Raw genomic sequence first — 17,704 nt, forward strand, 5'->3', positions numbered from 1 at the left:
CCCTGCAGCACACACTGCTTGCTTACTAGTGGTGCAACAACCCGTGGTTGCTTGCTTTGTTTGCTGGTGCTAACATATAATTACCGTCACTAATTATTTGCACGTACCCCTCCATCCATCGCGGTAGAGTAATTCGCCAATTCGGTGGTGGATTGGATCCATTAGCGACCGAGTGATTGACGCGCCGTGCGGCTAGCTGGTTGCACCACCAGCTCGTCGGTGTCTGTTTCGTCCCCTGCTTCCGTTTGCATTGGGACAGCTGCAGCTAGCCCGTCTTCCACGTCGCCGTCCTCTTCCCTGCCGCGCGCGTGTGCTCTCTCCCTCTCTCCTCAAGTGTAAAATGGGGAGGAGTGGATCGCCACTCCCGTCGCTTCGACCTGCTTGCCTGGCCCCCAACGTTCAAAACCCAGGAGCGAGCCCTCTTTTCTTTTTCATTCCTCTTTCTTCCTCATCTTGATAAAAAGCCCTGTAGCTGGAGGGCTCAGTTACCTTCCCTCACGTTCTTGCACCCATAATTTAATCGCCACACAGCCCTCCATTATTTTTCCTCTCTGAGCCCACCCTGTCGCCTGGCCTGCCCTGCCCTGTATAATATACTCGCTCCCAATCTTGTTCTCTCTCTATCTCTCTCTGTCCATTCTGCTAGCTTCCCTCTCTCTCTCTCTCTTAAGAGGAGGAGGAAGAAGAAGCCGAGGGCAGGGCACAGGAGGAGTGAGAGAGGAGAAGTACAGGGGCAGGAATTGAATTCCACCGACCCACGCACCTCTCAGTCACCCCCCTTTCCATTTACCTCCACCTATATAGCTCTCCATAATTCCCCGGGCCTCCTCTCTCTTGTTAGGAGTACAGTTCTCCTTATAATTGGAGTTGTACAAGGCACCCAGCAACTTTCTTCTTCATCTTCCTCCTTCCCTCCCTCTCTGTCCACCAAGCCACGCAGGAGGAGTAGAGTACAACCAGAGAAAGAGAGAGTTAGCTCGCAGCTCCTTGATTCCACCCACAACTGTCCCTTATTTACAGGCGTTCGTGATCAGCAACAGCTACTCGTCGGCTAGAGTGCAGCAGGCAGAGATACCTAGCAGCAGCTAGAAAAAAAAGGGGGCTTTGTTCTTGTGTGCACCAAGCAAGCCAGCCCAGGGAGGAGAAGAGCGAGAGCTTTCCTTTGTCCGATCGTTTCCGAGGAAAAAAGAGCAAGCAGGAATTCACACAGGTGAGTCAATCGCCGACGGTGCATATCATGTGTTGTGTTCCCATTCCCGTTCCCATTACCTCTGCAAATTAGCCATCTTTGCACCCAAAAATAGCAAGGATTGATCACAGCCGTCAGAAGCAAGAATTGCAAATTCTTTCTTTTCTTTCTTCTCTCTCTTTTTTTGCATCCTCGAGTTGCCATTTTTTGTTAGCCGACCCGGCTGGCGGCCATTTGTCGCCAGCTTCATTGCCATATCCGGTTCAGGTTCATCCCATGCATTTGTGTAGTTGCACAATTCATTCAGCCATCTCCAATTCCTGGGAAAGAAAAAGACAAGGGAAACACACTGAAAAAAAAGCCTCCAGTTTGGACTGTTTCTGAATTTGAAGACTGCAAAAATTGCTTGAGGGAGGGAGCTGACGAAGCTTCCGATTTTACAAGAACTGGGATAGACACGTTTGAACTGGTGGAATTGGAATTGACTGGGATGGATGCTCAGGGTCACACGGTATTCCATTTCCCAGCCCCCATTTTCCACAGCGTCCTTGTCTGTACCTTTGCATGTACCCCCCATGCTTTTACAGATATACGCTTCCCTCCCCTTCCAGTCTGGATTATCTGGAAGCAGAGGGGACAGGCAGACAGTGGAAAATGTCCAAATTTGAATAGTTGCCACGTATTATTGGATTGGAGGGGGTGAAAAAACAATAAAATGCGTAGGAAGTAAAAAGACAGGAAGATTCCTTGCATTATTTCCAACAGTTTGATCGGATCGACGCAAATGGTGAACTGGGAAAAATAAAATTAAAGAAATGGGCTACGAGGAAGTAGAATTCCTCGGGGTTTTCACCCGAGGACTTGGCAATAATTAGCTGCTTTGCAGAGGGTGGAAGGCGCTTCGATTCGAAGCAGCCGGCCAGGTGGCAGCGCAATGACGCGTCCGGGCCAATGGCGCGGTTCCACGTCACCGCATCTCTTTTGACAAATTCCTTGTGCTGGCCGCTTTGACTTTTACGCCGGTACACTAGCACCACCACCTCCACCTTGGTGGTGAATCAATCAAACGCTCTGATTTTTCTACCTCCTTTTTTTCTCACTACAACAATATTTAATATTTTTTCATTAAAATATTATTCGTTGCCTGCATGTACTCTCTACTCCATCTGGTCGCCTATGCTCTTGCTTCAGAATAAAGAAAGCGCGAGAAAATCGACCCGCCCCGCGGGCCGTCACATGCGCTGCTCACATGGTGCGTGGGCCCCGCGTCCCCGGCCCGCACCATCATGCACCGCATACATATGGGGCCATGGAGCCCGCCATGCCGTCACTTTGAAAAAAAAATCTCTTCCGTCTTTCTCTCTCCTCGTTTGTTTGCTTACAGCTCATCCATACCACAAAGACAAACAAGATCACATTTTGATTAGTGCTAAAGGAGGGGTGGATTAGCAAGGTGCGACGCATCTTTTTTTTTTGTTTTTGAAAAGGGAGGGGTTTTGTGCTGTGCAACGTCTCTGCTGCCAAAGATACAAATTCATCCATAGCCCCATATATGCAGCCGTATCTTTGGAATCAATAAATATTAGGTGAATAATCCGTGTTGTCTTAATTCGCTTCCATTTTTAACAATAGCTGCTGATTAATGCATGCATATCCAGTTTGATTTTCCTTTGGCACGAGGATATTCATCCACCCGCCCGGGGCCTCCCTATTTATACGCGTTTGGAATTGGAACGCAGGGTCCGTTTGATCGGAGACAGATGGCGAGCGGCGGATTCGTGGAGGAGATGATGAGGGAGCAGAGCCTCCTGGAGGCGACCTGCGGCGACCTCTTCGACCACATCGACGACCTGCTCGACTTCCCCAAGGAGGAGTCCGCCGCCGACGTGCTCCTCCTCGACGCGCCGGCGCCGGGGAGCCCGCTCTCCGCGCGCATCATCGACGTCGGCGCCCGTGGCAACAATGCGCAGTCCGCGCCCGCGCCCCCCGCGATGGAGCCTCTGATGGCGCTGCCCCCGCCCGCGGCGCAGGACGACGCCACCGCCTTCTTCGCCGCCGCTGGGGCGCCGGTGTTCGACGCCAAGGACGTTGGCGGCCACATTGGCTCGGTGAGTCCCTACTCTCTCCCTCCCTGTCTCTGCCTGCGGCGGCGTCTGCTTTCGTTTGTACGGCCACTGTGTGTGTGTGTGTGTCTCCGATGAGTCCTCGGCCCCGCCGCCGGCGCTTGTGACCACCGCGCGCATTGCCCTTGTCGGTCGTGCAACGCATTCCTTTATTTTTCTTTCCTTGCTTCCAAAAAAATATTTTTGCCTTAGATTTCTCGTGAAAGGGAAGTTCAAAAATCAAAACAGCTGGGCGGCAATGAAGCCGCGCCGCCCCCACACCGCGGGCGCTAGGCAACACACGCCACGCGCGTCGGCTGCAGCCCCGCCCGGGCGCGGTGCGGTGCGCGATGATTTTCTTGTCCGTGCGCGGTGGATGGTTGGGGGGTGGTTGGGGGCGCGGGTGGAGGAGCGGCCGGTGTCGGTGGGATCGTGAGCCAAGTTACCACAACCCTCGCTGTGTTTGGTTTGATGGTTGGATTGGATATTACGGCCGGGCGGGCCCGTATTACGTCGGCGGGCCCGTCGCTTTTCTTGGTAGCTCGCCAGCCCAACAACTAAACCACTCCGCCTGCTGTCCTCCTAGTACTAGTACTAGTCTTCTACTAGTAGTCCTGGCTTTTTTTCCTCTACTTTACGCAACCGAAAATAAACCTGGGGCCCGCCAGCCCGGCCCGTTCGTTTCAATCACATCCCTCCTCATGATTGCTGCAGTGCAAATCCGATTTACTCCTACGTGATGAACAGTAATAGAATAAAATTAAAATGGGGGTGGGGGAAAGATGATGATGTCATGGCGATAGCTGCAGTAAAGCTGAATGCGAAGTTGCTGCAGAGTCGGCAGTGTCGGTGTCGGCGCTGATGGGAGTGGCGCAAGATTCAGATTCTGGTTCTGTTCTGACGTGGCAATGATTCCTTTTGGTTGCAGTGCGAGGAGCTGGACATGGACATGGCGCAGCTGGAGTGGCTGCTCTTCGACGACGCCTCCATCCCGCACGAGCCGGCGTTCCCGGGGATCAACTGCCCGGCCCCCATCAAGAGCTCCGCGCTGGCGGCCAACAACGCCGGCGTCGCGCTGCTGCCGCCGGAAAAGATGGAGGACGCGATCTTCCGCAGCTCCAGCCCCATCTCGGTGCTCGAGCACAACAGCTTCAACGCCAACAACAACGTCGGCTCCGCGTCCTCCTCCTCATCCTCGGCGTCGTCCTCGTCGGAGTCCTTCTCCGGGAGCGGCGGGCACGCGTGGTCGGCGCCCGTGTCGCCGCGCCCGGAGCCGCCGGTGCTCGTCATACCGGCGCGCGCGCGGAGCAAGCGCTCCCGCCCGTCCGCGTTCACTGGCGCCGCCCGCGCCGCGGAGGCGCCCACCATCCTCGTGCCGACGCCCATGTACTCGTCCACCTCGTCGCACTCGGACCCCGAGAGCATTGCCGAGTCCAACCCGCACCAGGCGCCACCCATGAAGAAGAAGAAGAAGGCCAAGAAGCCGGCGCCCCCCGCGCCGGCCGCCTCTGACGCGGAAGGTGACAACGACGGCGACGCCGACTATGAGGAAGGCGGCGAGCGCTCGCAGCCTCAGGGCGGCGCTGTGAGGAGGTGCACGCATTGCCAGATCGAGAAGACGCCGCAGTGGCGCGCGGGTCCCCTGGGCCCCAAGACGCTCTGCAACGCCTGCGGCGTCCGCTACAAGTCCGGGCGCCTCTTCCCGGAGTACCGCCCCGCGGCGAGCCCCACCTTCGTGCCGTCCATCCACTCCAACTCCCACAAGAAGGTGGTGGAGATGCGCCAGAAGGCTGTCCGGACCGGCGATCCGTCGTGCGACCTCCTGCAGTTCATCCGCCGCCGGGATTAATAGGCGTCGTCGGTCGGTCGGTCTCGTCCCCCTTAGCTATATATGTATACATGTTAGTATGTATGCATGCATGGTTGCTTCATCAGTCGTCAGTCGTCGTCGTCTTCATCGTGGTCATCATCACCACCGCCATGGATCCATCCATCATCACCTGCATTGGTTTCTGTCAGCATCCATCCATCCAATCCATCGCCGGGCATCCTGGCGTTAGTTCATTAGGGCTTTTTTCATCGGGGGTTAGTGTTATTTTATCTTTCCTTTTTGTCTATTGGTTAATTGGTTCCCCTGAATGTTTTTTTGTTTGTATAGAGAGAGAAAGAGAGAGGAGGGTGAGGGAGGAGGGCAGGAGAAATAGATGAATCAGAGTGGTTGTTGCATTGCAATTGCAGTTGCTTGCAAGTTAGGTAGGTGAGAAGGAGAGCTAAACCAGCAGCAGAGGGAGACAGATTTAGAGAAGAAAACTTTGCAGCTAGTCAGTCAGTCAATTAGAAGAAAAGTGTTTCAGCAAGTGAAAGCGGAGTTTGTTGGTTTGCTAATTAGAAGGAAGATTCTGTCAGGTCAGGTAGTAGCTATCACCCATCAGGATTTGAAACTTGAAGAGAGGGGGACAGCCATCATCCATCATAGTCTGTATTTGGAGCTTGGTGTACTGAACTCTGAAAATTCTTTTTGCAGTTCATCTATGTTTAGGGATTGATAAGTGTTGTTTGGTTTCTTCTATACTAGTAGTGCTACATTTTAGTCAATAATTATATGAGAATCTCTTTTGTTTCCTCCTGCCTTGTTACCTCAATCTGTTGAAGTTGTGATCATCCAATTTGAGGATCAATCCTCAAGTTCTTCACCTGGATGTGGTGTTGGTGGTTACTCTGATACAGGGAGTCAAGCAATGTATTACTACTGACTAGTAGCGAAAGGACTTTGGGTGCTCCTGTAAAACACCTAACAAACTGATGAACGTTGCAGTGCAAAGCCGGGAGGAATTCCCTGGAATCTGGATGTCTATATTGTATCTTTTTATTGGAATAAATTTAAAAAAAATGCAAAAAATGCTTAAACAATCCATACGCAGTCAAAGAGATAACCTGGGCAACTAAAAACATCTTGTAGATGAGCTGGAGAAAATGGGACGGGAAAGAGACTATTTAACCTTCCGATGCAGGCAGTCTCATATGAAGAGTGGGATGATGGCGGGCTGCGGCCTGCTTGCTCTTAGGCAGCCTACCTTTCAAGCAATAATGGGTGGGAATGAGACTTGACGATGACTCCAAAAAAAAAGTGGTTGCGTAATGGCGTCTGAACCTCTCAAGTTCATCAAAAGGAAAGGATGTGGAAACGCACGGCAATCCGAACCAAATCTCTGCTTATTTTCTTTGGAAACAAATAAGAATGTGTCTGAATATAAAAGGAAGCATGGCATTGCTGTTTCAGAGGGCTGTGTTTGGCAGACAGGCATAAGAACTTGACATGGATGATCAGTGTCAGTGATTAGGAGGTTGGACCACATTACATTAGCTCTATCAGTCCACTACAGCAAGATCCTCGAAAAATAAGTCTATTATAGCAAGATTCTCCAGTCAGTCATACAACCAAAAGAGATGGATCAAAGCTGTACTGTACAGCTACAACATGCCTTATTGTACTCTCTTCATTCATTGATTGATTCTGCAAATAAAGGTGATTCACTTCACCGCAAAGAGAAGCCACTTTTGGCCTCCTCCAAAGTCCCATCCCATCAGGCGCAAAAACGGGCTCTAGATCTCAGACCCTTTTAGTTTTGTTTCAGACAGTGCTGAAATGGAACTACTAGTACAGAAGAAATTGAAGTTACAAAAATCACAACTAAGTACAAGTAGAGCTGATGAAACAAAGAATTGATCATGTGCAGACCGAATAGTAAGTAGATCGTCGTGCGGGGAATTAGCATCCGCGTCATGCGATTCGATGCGACGCTGCCTGTGTGTTGAAGTGATCAAGCTAGACGTACGTGTGTGAAATGGGTGGGTGGATCAATCTCAGAAGGCGGTGCAGTTTGTGGGCAAGCCGGTGATGTTATCGACGGCGACGAGCTCCTTGGTGGCGCAGGTGAGGACGTCTTGCCCGAGCTTGGCGCCTGCGGACTTGAGCCCCTTGAGCGACACGGCCTGGTTGAAGAGGTTGACGACGGGCAGCTTGGACGCCGGTGGCATCTTCCCCTGCGGCAGCAGCGGCGAGAAGTCGTCGGCGACGAGCGGCACCTCGAAGTCCGTCTTGTCGTGCTTGAGCATGTTGTCCTTGGCGCTGATGTGCGCGCCGGGCTCCATGTGGTTGGTGGAGAAGCTCGTCTGGTTGGGGAAGTTGGGGTACAGGCTCACGTACCCGCGCAGGTACATCATGTCGATGAGGAACTTCTTCCACGACGCCTGCCAGCCGTTGGTGCGCGACCTCGGGATCTGCACGGGGTTCTTCTTGGCGTCCTCCGTGAAGCGCGCCGCCATGTAGGCGTAGAACTCGCGCCAGTGCTTGGGGAAGAAGACGGCGCCCCAGCTGCAGGGGAGCTGGTGCAGGTAGGGCGTGTTTGGGTGCACCTTCCTGAAGAACTCGGTGGCGTTCCACTTGGGCCGCTCCTTCACCACCTCCACCAGCCGCGGCGTGTAGAGAGAGATGGAGGAGAGCTCCGGCAAGGCCACGGCGGGGTCGTAGCGGTAGGCCAGCAGCGCGTACTTGACCCACAGGTAGTAGTAGGGGGACACCTCGATGTCGTCCTCCAGGAGGAGGCCGTAGTCGTCGTCGGAGGCCGGGTACCAGCTCTCGCTCACGGCGCGGATCAGGCCGCCCTGGATGATCCGACGCCGCAGCGTCTTGGGCCCGTGCGGCCAGTCGAAGGAGTTCACCACCTTGAGCGTCGACGCGTCCACCCGGCTGTCCATGTTGAAGCTGATGGGCACCTCGTCGCCCACGTAGTACGCGCTCCGCAGCGACGTCAGCAGCCGCAGCAGCGACTTCGCACGGTTCTGCGTGATGATGTTCACCGAGATCCGCATCCGGTTCCAGTCTAAATCGCAACCCAAGATTAATCATCAAACACGGCTTCCTAAATTGCAATCCATGGAGGGACGACATGCGAAGATGCTTACTTGGAAGTGCCGCAGGCTTAAGTGTGGCCATCCAGAGCACCTTGGAGACGGCGGTCCTCGGGAGGAGGACGAGCGCGGTGCGGTTGACGGCGGCGTCGGCGGCCATGCGGAGCGCGTCCTTGACTTTGGCGTCGACGTCGGCGAGGGCGACGACGACGCTGGGGTTGTGCATCTGGACGATGCCGCGCATGCTGGCGTAGACGGCCTGCAGGACGGGCACCTCGGAGCGCGACGGGCCGGACAGGGCGCCGAGCCCCAGGTCGAATATCTTGAACCGCCGGTCCTTGCACACCACCTTGGGCCACTTGAGCACCGTCGCGGCCTCCTCACAGGGGCAGTGCCCGCCGCCGGAGACGACGAGGTAGGCCTTGCGCCCGGGCGTGGTGCGGAACCGCTCGAGCAGCGGCGCCAGCGCCCTGACCTCGCCGAGGGAGTGCGCGTAGAAGAGCGCGTCCACCTTCTGCGGGTGCATGGCCGCCCACTGCGTGACGTAGCCGGAGGTGAGCGCGCGCCACCACTGCTCGTCGCGCACCTGCACGATGTCCTTGAAGATGACGGTCGTCTCGGAGACGTAGGCGAGGCGGTGCTCGCTGTCCCCCCACGTCTCCTTGTCGTTCGGGTCCACGGGGAGCACGAAGGACCCCGCGCCCATGTACTTCTGCAGCTGGTAGCTCAGGTGCAGGTCCTCGCCGGTCATGAAGGTGAAGGGCGTCTCGATGAAGAGTGTCTTCACGAGCTCGCCCGGGAGGAACCACGAGCTCGACAGGAAGTCCACCTGCACGATGCGGTCGACGGTGATGTCGTAGGCCGGGTCCGGGAGGTACAGCCCGGCCTCCTTTGATCGGAACTTGCGGTAGCTCGGGAACGTGAAGTCCTTCTGCCGGAACGGCAGGATGCGGCCGATGCTGCCGAGCACGGCGTTGCCGTACTTCTCCGTGCCGCCGACGTGGCAGAGGATCTCCAGCATGCGGGCGCCCGGGATCATGTCGTCGTCAAGGACGTAGACGAAGTCCGACTCGGACTGCAGCGCCATCTGGAACCGGCCGTAGTACTTGAAGTCGTAGCCGGAGGCGACGAAGCTGACGCGCGAGTCGTTGTAGCTCTCCACGATGCGGCGGAGCGACGCCTCGTTGGGGCTCCCGAAGGAGAGCACCCAGGCGCGGTGGAACGGCAGCGTCTGCCGCCGCAGCTGGTCCAGCTGCGCGCACAGCGTCCGGCGCTTGAAGTGGTTGAGGATGACGGTGACGCGCGGCACGTTTGGGCCCGACGCGCTCCACCGTGACCGCATCCGGAGCAGCTCGGGGAGCGTCTCGGCGCCGAAGCTCAAGCGCTGGAACGCGAGGACCTCGTCGTAGAGCTCGCGCTTGAGGCGGATCATGACCTCGTCCGTCGACTTCTTCTGCTCGAAGTCGATGCTCTCGTGCTCGCACACCTCCTGCGGGGACAGCGGCGGCGCGTCGCCGGGCTGCGTGGCGATGAGCTGCTTCCAGTGCTGCGCGAGGCGGGTCGCCCACGCCAGGTCAGGCTTCACGCGCATGTCCACGGCGGGGCTCATGTAGTAGAGGAGGAAGGTGGCGTATATGGCGAACGCCAGCTGGAGGCACGTCAGCGTCGCTACCAGGCGGGTCGAGTTCCTCGCCCCGCCGCCGCGGGAGGGCTTGTTGCCGCCCTTACCGCCGCCGACGTAGTCGCCGAGCATGCCGTCCAGGGAGTCGTTCCTGACGATGTGCGCGCGGGTGACTCCCATGGCGGGAACTCAGCTCCTCGCCGCCACCGCGAGGCCTGATTTGAAAAACAGAGAGGGAAGAGTTTCAGAGGTCGCCTTTCAGTCTGCACCGCACAGACTGCAGAAGAGTTGCAGAGAGAAGGCAATAGCAAACCCAACTAGTTAGTTATCTTGCGACACCATGTAACTGTGCTAAAATTTTCAGTGTGCTAAAGAAAGATTTTTATGGGCTATGAATGATGGACGAATTGCTTGATTAGTGAGCATCCAAATGATGCAGTACGGATTCAGCAAAGCGAACAGCCAAGGACAAGCAACGCATACGATTTCCTTTCTTCTTTTTTGATGGTCATGCATGACTTTGTTTGATTGTTGATGCAGCTATTTGCAAACTGCCGCATGGTACTTGTATGAAACAAAACATGGTTTGATTGAAAGGAGGGAATTGTTACCTTGGCTGAATTGAAAAGCCAGCAAGAAACACTTTCTCAGTTTTCAGAAAGAGAAGCAGCGGGTAATCTCGTATGGAAAGCCGCAGCAATTTTTCAGGAGCAGAACCTAGGTAGAGTCAAAGCTGCAGCTATGATACAGAGTTGAGGCAGTGAATCGAGGATTCCAAGACCAAGAAGAGCATGCAATGAATTGCAGGCCGGTAACGAAAGGGAGATACAGGGGAGTTCAGACTCCAGAGAGGAAGCTTGGCTACTCTATCGATCATGCAGGGACCCTAGGTTGCAGCGAGGCAGGAGACCTGCCTTTTATAAGTGAGGCGATCGCAATGCAACTTCGTTGGGAGAAGAGTAAGGGGTGCCTGGCAACGTGGCACATCACATTGGCGCTGCTAAAAGAAAAAGAAAATCATTCGACGAGCAAATCACTTGCTGCCTCGGCAAAAGACTGAAGCTTGGAGGAGGAGGAACAGGCACGATCGACGACCGTGAGTGCGAGAGAAGCGAGGTCGATCAAAGCGAGGGTTTGCTCTGCACAAATGGAGCAGCCCTCGCCTCAGCACGGCTCGCTTGCATGATTGCTTCGCGTTACCTTCACATCTCCTCGACTCCTCGTCATGCACGAGATCATGGGCTTGCAAAAAGAAAAAGAAAGAAAGAAAGAAAGAAAGAAAGAGAAGGATAAAAAGAAGGTAGCTTGAATCCACCTCTGCGCCCGTAAATTCTGACGAGCTCTGTTCCATCGTGCAATGCGCTCCGGGCTCATTAACTTGCTGGTTCTGTCATCTCCCTATTCTGTTGGCAAGGGAAGCTGATAGCGTTTCCATGAAGCTAGAGTTTAATGACGGGAAGGAGGAAACAAACAACTCCTCAACATGTGCCAATGGGTTTCATTTCATGTCCTCCTAGGCCTGAAAAGCTACGGGAGTAGGGATAGCAACTGAAATCACAAATCTCCCTAGGCAGTATTATCTCAGTTCTTGGCTACCTCGCCCAGGATCAACATCTATTGATGCAGAGTTGCAGACTGGGTGAGACAGAACTGGTGCTTGAGGAATTTTAGTGGTAAATGGCATCATTTCAGACACTAAGTTCAGGACCTCAGGTAGCATTAGCTATGCTTCTGTAGTTCGATCAGTTAAGCAAGGCTGTGCAAATTTCCCTCGGCCGTGGCAGTATTGTCTCAGTTCTTGGATCAACATAGGATCAACATCTATTGATGCAGACTGGTTGGGACGAATGTGTCATTTGAGAAATTTCCATGGATTGAGTCCTAATTCTCACAGTTCTAACAGCTGCCTAACCGTGCTCGGTTCCCAAGAAGAGAAAGATGCGCACAATGTCAAACACGTAGCTTCAATCCTAGGTCAACCAAGGCACAAGGTGCCAGATACGAGTGTGAGTCTGAAAATGCTTAAAAAGCGCAGAGAGCAAATGACCGCACAAGAGACGTTGTGAGGCGAGAGGGTGAAGGAAAGGGAGGAAAAAGGGGTCGGATGCATGCAGCTACTCCAAGCGACAGGTGCATGATATTGCAGCACATCCACCACCGGCGATCACGGATCTTAAGACATCTAGAGATCAGCGATGCCGGTGCTCCAAACTAGACTGGAATGTACGCGAACATTGCGATCGAGCTTGCTGCAGATTGAGGGCAAAGATGCTAGTGTGAATTGGAAAAAGAAAACAATATTTCTTTGTTTTCTGTACTCAGCCGAAGAACATCAATTCTTTCCTCTGGAGATTCTTTGTCAAATTATATTGTGCTCATCTTGAGGCCGGGCAGCAGGCAGTATATAATTTGACAGGCAGTACCAAGTAGCAGCTGCACTAGTAATATCTTTCTGTTTCTACTTTCTACCATTGTTTTTTTATCCTGGACGAAAAAAATTGCACTAAATCTTTATTGCAAGATTTGGAATTGGTCTGAACTGAATGTAGGCCATGAAAAAGAAGTTCAATCAAATTTTCGTCCTACTTGGGTTTAAGTTCCAGTCTGATTGGATTTACAGGCGAGCTGTTGCTGAACCAGCTATCATTGATCACAATCTGTTTTTGAAAGACCTTGGGCTCCCTGTTGTAAATTATATGTTGTACGCTAGTGAAAACAATTTAACAGCATCCGAAAGGTTCAGTTACTCTGTGTTTGATGTATCTTGCAGTCACAAACATGTCTTGTTCAGAATCATTTCTGCATATGGGAATTGGGAACATGATTGATTACCACGACTGCGACTAGGAAGGCGAAGCATTAAGCTTGGCACCTCCAGGATGCAGGGGTCAGATCTTGACAGGAGGGATACAAATCACTGACCTGTGCTCTTTAACTTTTTGGCACGTTTGCCAAGCTCAGAAATACAGCATATTATTCTAGCACCGCGACTGACTGTATTACTGTATATGCACTGACCTAGTAACGTACAAGCATAAGCCTATTTCCTTTAGCTCGTTGACCTCGACCAGGAGGCGTCGGCTTGCGGCCACCGTGGGATTCTCAAAAGGAGAAAACCGCGGCCAACAGATTCAGTGACTACCACGCTAGTGCTGTAATGCCGTGCAGCAAGTCAAACGGGGCTTAAAAATTGGACGCGGCCAAACAGAATCAGTACGCGTTCTTACGCCGATGCATGCATGCTACGCTGGAAGAAGCGGTGGGGGAATCCACAGCGTTCCAACCTCGCCGAGGCCACGGAAGCAGTACGTCGGCATCGCCGCGGCGAGGCGCTGCAGGCGGCGGACACAAAAATGGAGGCCTGAGATGCGAGCAGCGGGGGAGGAGAATGTGAGGCTCAGGACGTGGTGGGAAACGGGATGCGCGTACGTACGCCAGGTGATGCTTCTGTGTTCTGGGCAACAAACATGGCGGCCGCGAGGGAGGAAGACGCCGGCGGCAGCCGCCCGCCGTGGAGCACAATGCGGCGATTGGAGGCGCGCCGGCGATGCTTTTTTCCGAGAATACATAGGAAAGCTGCGTATCTTTTCATTAAGAAGAGAAATGAATAAGTTCTTACAACGCGGACCTCCCCGGACGTACGTACACGGATGTTTTACATATTGGATGCTACATTACGCAAACCAAACACAACTAAGGAAAGGGCAGGGGTACTAGCACAGGGCTAAGGTGGTTGCGCTCCATCGGCTGCAGCCGGCCATCCTAGGACTTTCGTAACGGCAGTTCGTAGGAGGGGTCCAGGCTGCGCCTTAGACCTGTGATTTATCCTTTAACTAAACTCTTTTTCTAGCAGTTCTTGGATTCATGAATGCCCATGGCAGTTGAATGACAAAAGGTAGTTCTTGTATGACTTCTGCAACAACATTTGCATGGTTAGAACCATAGTATATATGATCCCATACTTTGGACGCCACTCAAAGCATTCCATACACGAATTTTTAATTTGGTGTCTTTGTTCATTGGGTCTGCAAGGCATTCTCTACAATGGAAGCCCCAATGGAGCATTGGAGGAAACCACAATCTCAGCAGAGGAAACAAAAACTCCAGCAGTTAAATTTTAGCATTCTTGCATGTTGTTTTATTCCAGATGGGTTTTGGTTGCACAATTGGATCGGATAATGGACGCGATATGGTAGCCGGAGTTGGTTGATTGCCACACGTTGCCGTGGTACCGCTGTTAGTCAGAGTACTCCTTATTGTTCATTTAGTAGTACATTGCTCGGTGAATGTGAAGAAGTAGGCCGTCGAGTGTCTTCAAGCTGATCACCCACCAAGATTGAGTAACTCAGATTGGCTGCAGTGTAATCAGGAAGAAAACAATTGTGCAGATGACACCATAGGCCTATAACTCTAAGTAGCACTTCCAGGTAGATGGGGCTTCAACACGAACTTGGGGCTAGAAGTATTTCTTGAATCATGAAAATATTTGTATGTACTGTTTCAGATCTATATTGTTCAAGTCAACGGCACTGCTAGACATCGCTGTTGGTTTGGTACAAATAAAACATGAAAAAAAATTGCTCTTCCTTACCAAAACTCAGAATGACTGGCATGCAAGGTTTTTCATTGACATTTGACAAATCTGCCAATCACATGTGATGCTAGTAGCCACTTGTTTTGCTTTTTCTTTTCCATGGAAATCCACACACACATATATTGTCAAATTGTTATGATGATAAACTGCATGCAAGCTAAAAACTAATCAAATGTGACTACCACTAAGGCTTCTCTGTTTTGATTGGAGAATATAGCTTTACAGGAAGCATGATAAAAACGATATTACAGCAAACAGACTGATTGTCCTCTTTGTCTTCCCCCCTTTATTTGGGAAGCATGGGATAGTTGGGTATTTGGGAACAAAACAAACATTTGGGGTGGGACTGAATGTAAAGAAAAAAATAACAAGTATAATCATGCCCATGTAAAAAAAACGGTGATGGCATTGGCATCAATATGTGTGTTCCTTTATTAGGCCATTAGCCCTTCTATTTGAGATTTATTCACTCAAAGAATGGCCATGTGAGGATTCATTCATTCTGAAAAATGCTAATACAAGGTCGATTAATATCAACCCCAAACTGGTTGGCTGATTGCACGAGCTATCCATTTTTCTTCAAATTATATCTACTCGAGTGGGAGCTGTGATCCGGCATCAGACTTGCCAGGCAGGTGTGATTGCGCGTGAGCTCAAGCAAGCAAGCAAGCGCGCGGCGTGGCTGCACGGCCAGCTACACTCGTCGCCCCTTCACAAGCCCAGCCGGTACCTCTTCTTGTCTGCTCTCTCGTCTTGGTTACCGCTCACGGCCGCGTCGCTGGTTTGCAGCATGCCAGCATGTGTGCCGTGCAAATTGTTCGATTATTTGTTCACAATGAGCACCAAGTTTTCACTTGCAGTTTCTTTGTCGCATTTGCTACTGTTAGAAGCAGACTAGACTGTACACCTTTGCTGTGACATGACTTTTGCCCTGGACGCCAATCTTTATTTGAATTCATGAGTGCATTGCTGAAGCTGCATACGCCTGGTGTAAACAAACATGGTATCGGTGGCCGCGAGGGAGGAAGACGACGGGATGGTGGCAGCCGCCGTGGAGCGCAATGCGATAAAGGGAGGCGCGCTGGAAACGGCGGCCGCGGATATGGCAGTAAGGGAAGGTGCTGCGACGCTTTGAGGACCGGCCGGCGGTTCTGATCGCGACGGCGCGGCGAGCAGGAGCGCGCGCTGGGAGGGTCGGGGTGGACGGTATTTCATTTACCGTCCGGGCCTGGGTTCTATGGATCGTTGGATCCGGAGGCTGCGGCCACGATTCGACTCGACGGACTGACGGGCAGCGTTGTCTTGTCTGGGCCAAGCGGAGGCCCAGTAACTGGAGCCACACGCGTTTCATTCAGCTGAGGCCCGTTCGTCGTCGATGAGCCTGAGACGTCGTCTGCCGTCGCCGGTGCACGCCGCAGATGGTGGGCGGAGGTCCATGCTTCTACCGCTACCGGTGTCATCATGCTGCTTGGAGGGTGGACAACTGACGCTCGCTAGCATTATTGGTTCAATATCACCTTCTTGACAGCCATTTTCTCTTCATCGTCTGGATTGTGGTATGATCAGGAGTGCTGATGATGCACCATAAGCAAGAATCGGCACTCATTGCAGCATAGAGGAAATCAACTTCTTTAGTGATAGCGGAGGGTGCAGAGAAATACTTATCGATCGTGGGGTTCGTTTTGACAAACGCTCTCGGCACACGCATTTGACAGATAATGTCAAAATGCTGTGATGATAAATTGCACACGGGTTCAGATCTCATTGACCATAACTAGGATTGACTTATAATAGTTCTCACATCATTTTCTAAATTCATTCTGAAATGTTTTCTATATATTATTCCATGCCCCGCGCAGACTCCTCATTGCTGCTCTGCTTGCCAGAAAACATTAGGAATGAAAAACACAGCTCAGGGCAAGCATGATAATTTGCTAAGTGGAACATTTTTGTCAAACTGAATGTAACAGGGGAAAAAAACAAATCTAAACAGGCCCAAAGAAAACACAGATGGCATGAATCTGTGTGTTCCCTTTAGCTAGGCTCTTTTTTTTTTTGCGAGTAAAAAGAGAGCTTTGTTAACTAGGAGGACATAGATTACAGTCGTCTTTGACGAGGTCAAGTATGCACGCAGGCGCTTGGCCAAGCCATACCGCCGTATGCGTATTCCTTCTAGCTAATAAGGCTAATTCATTTGCAACTAAATTACACTCTCTTTTCACCTGTGTTACTCTCCATTCCTCAAGCAATTGTGTTTGTTCTATTGCCGCAGCAACTATGAAGCTCAGTTCTGATTTATCTTCCTTCTTCCGCAACGCCCTAACCATTCTCGCGCAGTCCGACTCGATGATCACAGGCCCTTGGACCCATTGCGTTGCTAGTCGAATTCCGTCTTCGCAAGCTTTCGCCTCAGCTCAGTCGCATCTGCGCATCTAAACAACACTCTCCATGCTGTGAACAAGACATCTTGCTTGCCTGTTTCCTTACCTGTTCCAGAGATTCCCGTAAACACAAGAGATAATGCACTGAGCTGGTGATGCATGATGGGCCAGATTGGTGACTGACCAAGCCCTCCAGAGAACAAGCTTGGTTAAAACTCTTTGTTCGTTCGAACATCTCTCCAGAAGTAACAACAGCCAATCAGGGCCAGTGTAAACGAATAATGCCTCAGCTGGTAGGGACCAATGATCACGCATCGCTAAACGGAGACTTCGTGCTTGAGGGCAAGCCACCGTGGCATGAAAGCTAGTCTCTACTTCCTGCCCACAAAGGTCGCAGATGTCCTCCACTTCTAATTTTCTGATGAGCTTATTTCTCTTGGTTGGGAACATAGTTTCCACGTGAAGATATTAACCTTCGTTGGAATGTTACCTTCCCAGACACAATTCCATAACTTTCGGTCACCATCTGGCAGTAAACTTGTTGCTGTGCTAACCTGCATGTCCCGCAATTTCAATGCCAAGTTATAAGCACTCCGCACGGTAAAGATCCCAGGTTTTTCCATGTGCAAAGCGATGAAATCTTCTGAAGCTCTCTCTGGCAGCTTGATCTTTGCAATTGCATCTGCATCCGCAGGATTAAAAATGCCTAGGAGCTTGTCATAGTCCCAATTACGCCCTGATATATCCAACAATTCAGATACCCATCTTAGGCGGCAACGCCCCTGCCTTGATGTTACATTCATCGAATACTCTCTTGGAATCCATGGGTCACGCCAGATGCGGACCTGTGAGCCACATCCTATTCGCCAAATAATTCCTTTTTTTAGGAGTTCGAGACCATGCATA

The 17,704-nt window shown here is 52.0% G+C and overlaps 2 protein-coding genes across 3 annotated transcripts; one reads left to right on the plus strand and one right to left on the minus strand.

The window, feature by feature from the left end:
- The first annotated feature begins 388 nt into the window (after positions 1-388).
- On the plus strand, positions 389-5,914 carry LOC101775857 (GATA transcription factor 8). Of its 2 annotated transcripts, none has more exons than XM_004954226.4 (3): positions 389-1,210; positions 2,929-3,297; positions 4,220-5,914. In XM_004954226.4, the coding sequence occupies exons 2-3, from the start codon at positions 2,950-2,952 to the stop codon at positions 5,138-5,140; spliced, it is 1,269 nt and encodes a 422-aa protein (XP_004954283.1). In that variant the 5' UTR covers positions 389-1,210; positions 2,929-2,949; the 3' UTR covers positions 5,141-5,914. The 2 variants fall into 2 exon arrangements, with proteins under 2 accessions (XP_004954283.1, XP_004954284.1); XM_004954227.4 differs by lacking the exon at positions 389-1,210 and adding an exon at positions 1,220-2,775.
- Positions 5,915-6,608: 694 nt separating this feature from the next.
- On the minus strand, positions 6,609-10,768 carry LOC101776528. The gene is made up of 3 exons (XM_004954228.2): positions 10,435-10,768; positions 8,257-10,038; positions 6,609-8,174 (listed from the first exon to the last, which is right to left on the minus strand). Exons 2-3 carry the CDS (start codon positions 10,001-10,003, stop codon positions 7,156-7,158), a joined length of 2,766 nt encoding a protein of 921 aa, XP_004954285.1. The 5' UTR covers positions 10,004-10,038; positions 10,435-10,768; the 3' UTR covers positions 6,609-7,155.
- Positions 10,769-17,704: the final 6,936 nt, after the last annotated feature.

The sequence above is a fragment of the Setaria italica genome, chromosome I (assembly GCF_000263155.2).
Source record: "Setaria italica strain Yugu1 chromosome I, Setaria_italica_v2.0, whole genome shotgun sequence".
In the NCBI taxonomy this organism is placed as follows: domain Eukaryota; kingdom Viridiplantae; phylum Streptophyta; class Magnoliopsida; order Poales; family Poaceae; genus Setaria; species Setaria italica.

Coding starts and splice junctions, on each gene's coding strand:
- LOC101775857 (XM_004954226.4), top strand. CDS start 2,950: ATGGCGAGCGGCGGATTCGTGGAGGAGATGATGAGGGAGCAGAGCCTC. Junction 3,298..4,219: donor TTGGCGGCCACATTGGCTCG/GTGAGTCCCTAC, acceptor TTTTGGTTGCAG/TGCGAGGAGCTGGACATGGA.
- LOC101776528 (XM_004954228.2), bottom strand. CDS start 10,003: ATGGGAGTCACCCGCGCGCACATCGTCAGGAACGACTCCCTGGACGGC. Junction 8,175..8,256: donor TAAGCCTGCGGCACTTCCAA/GTAAGCATCTTC, acceptor GTTGCGATTTAG/ACTGGAACCGGATGCGGATC.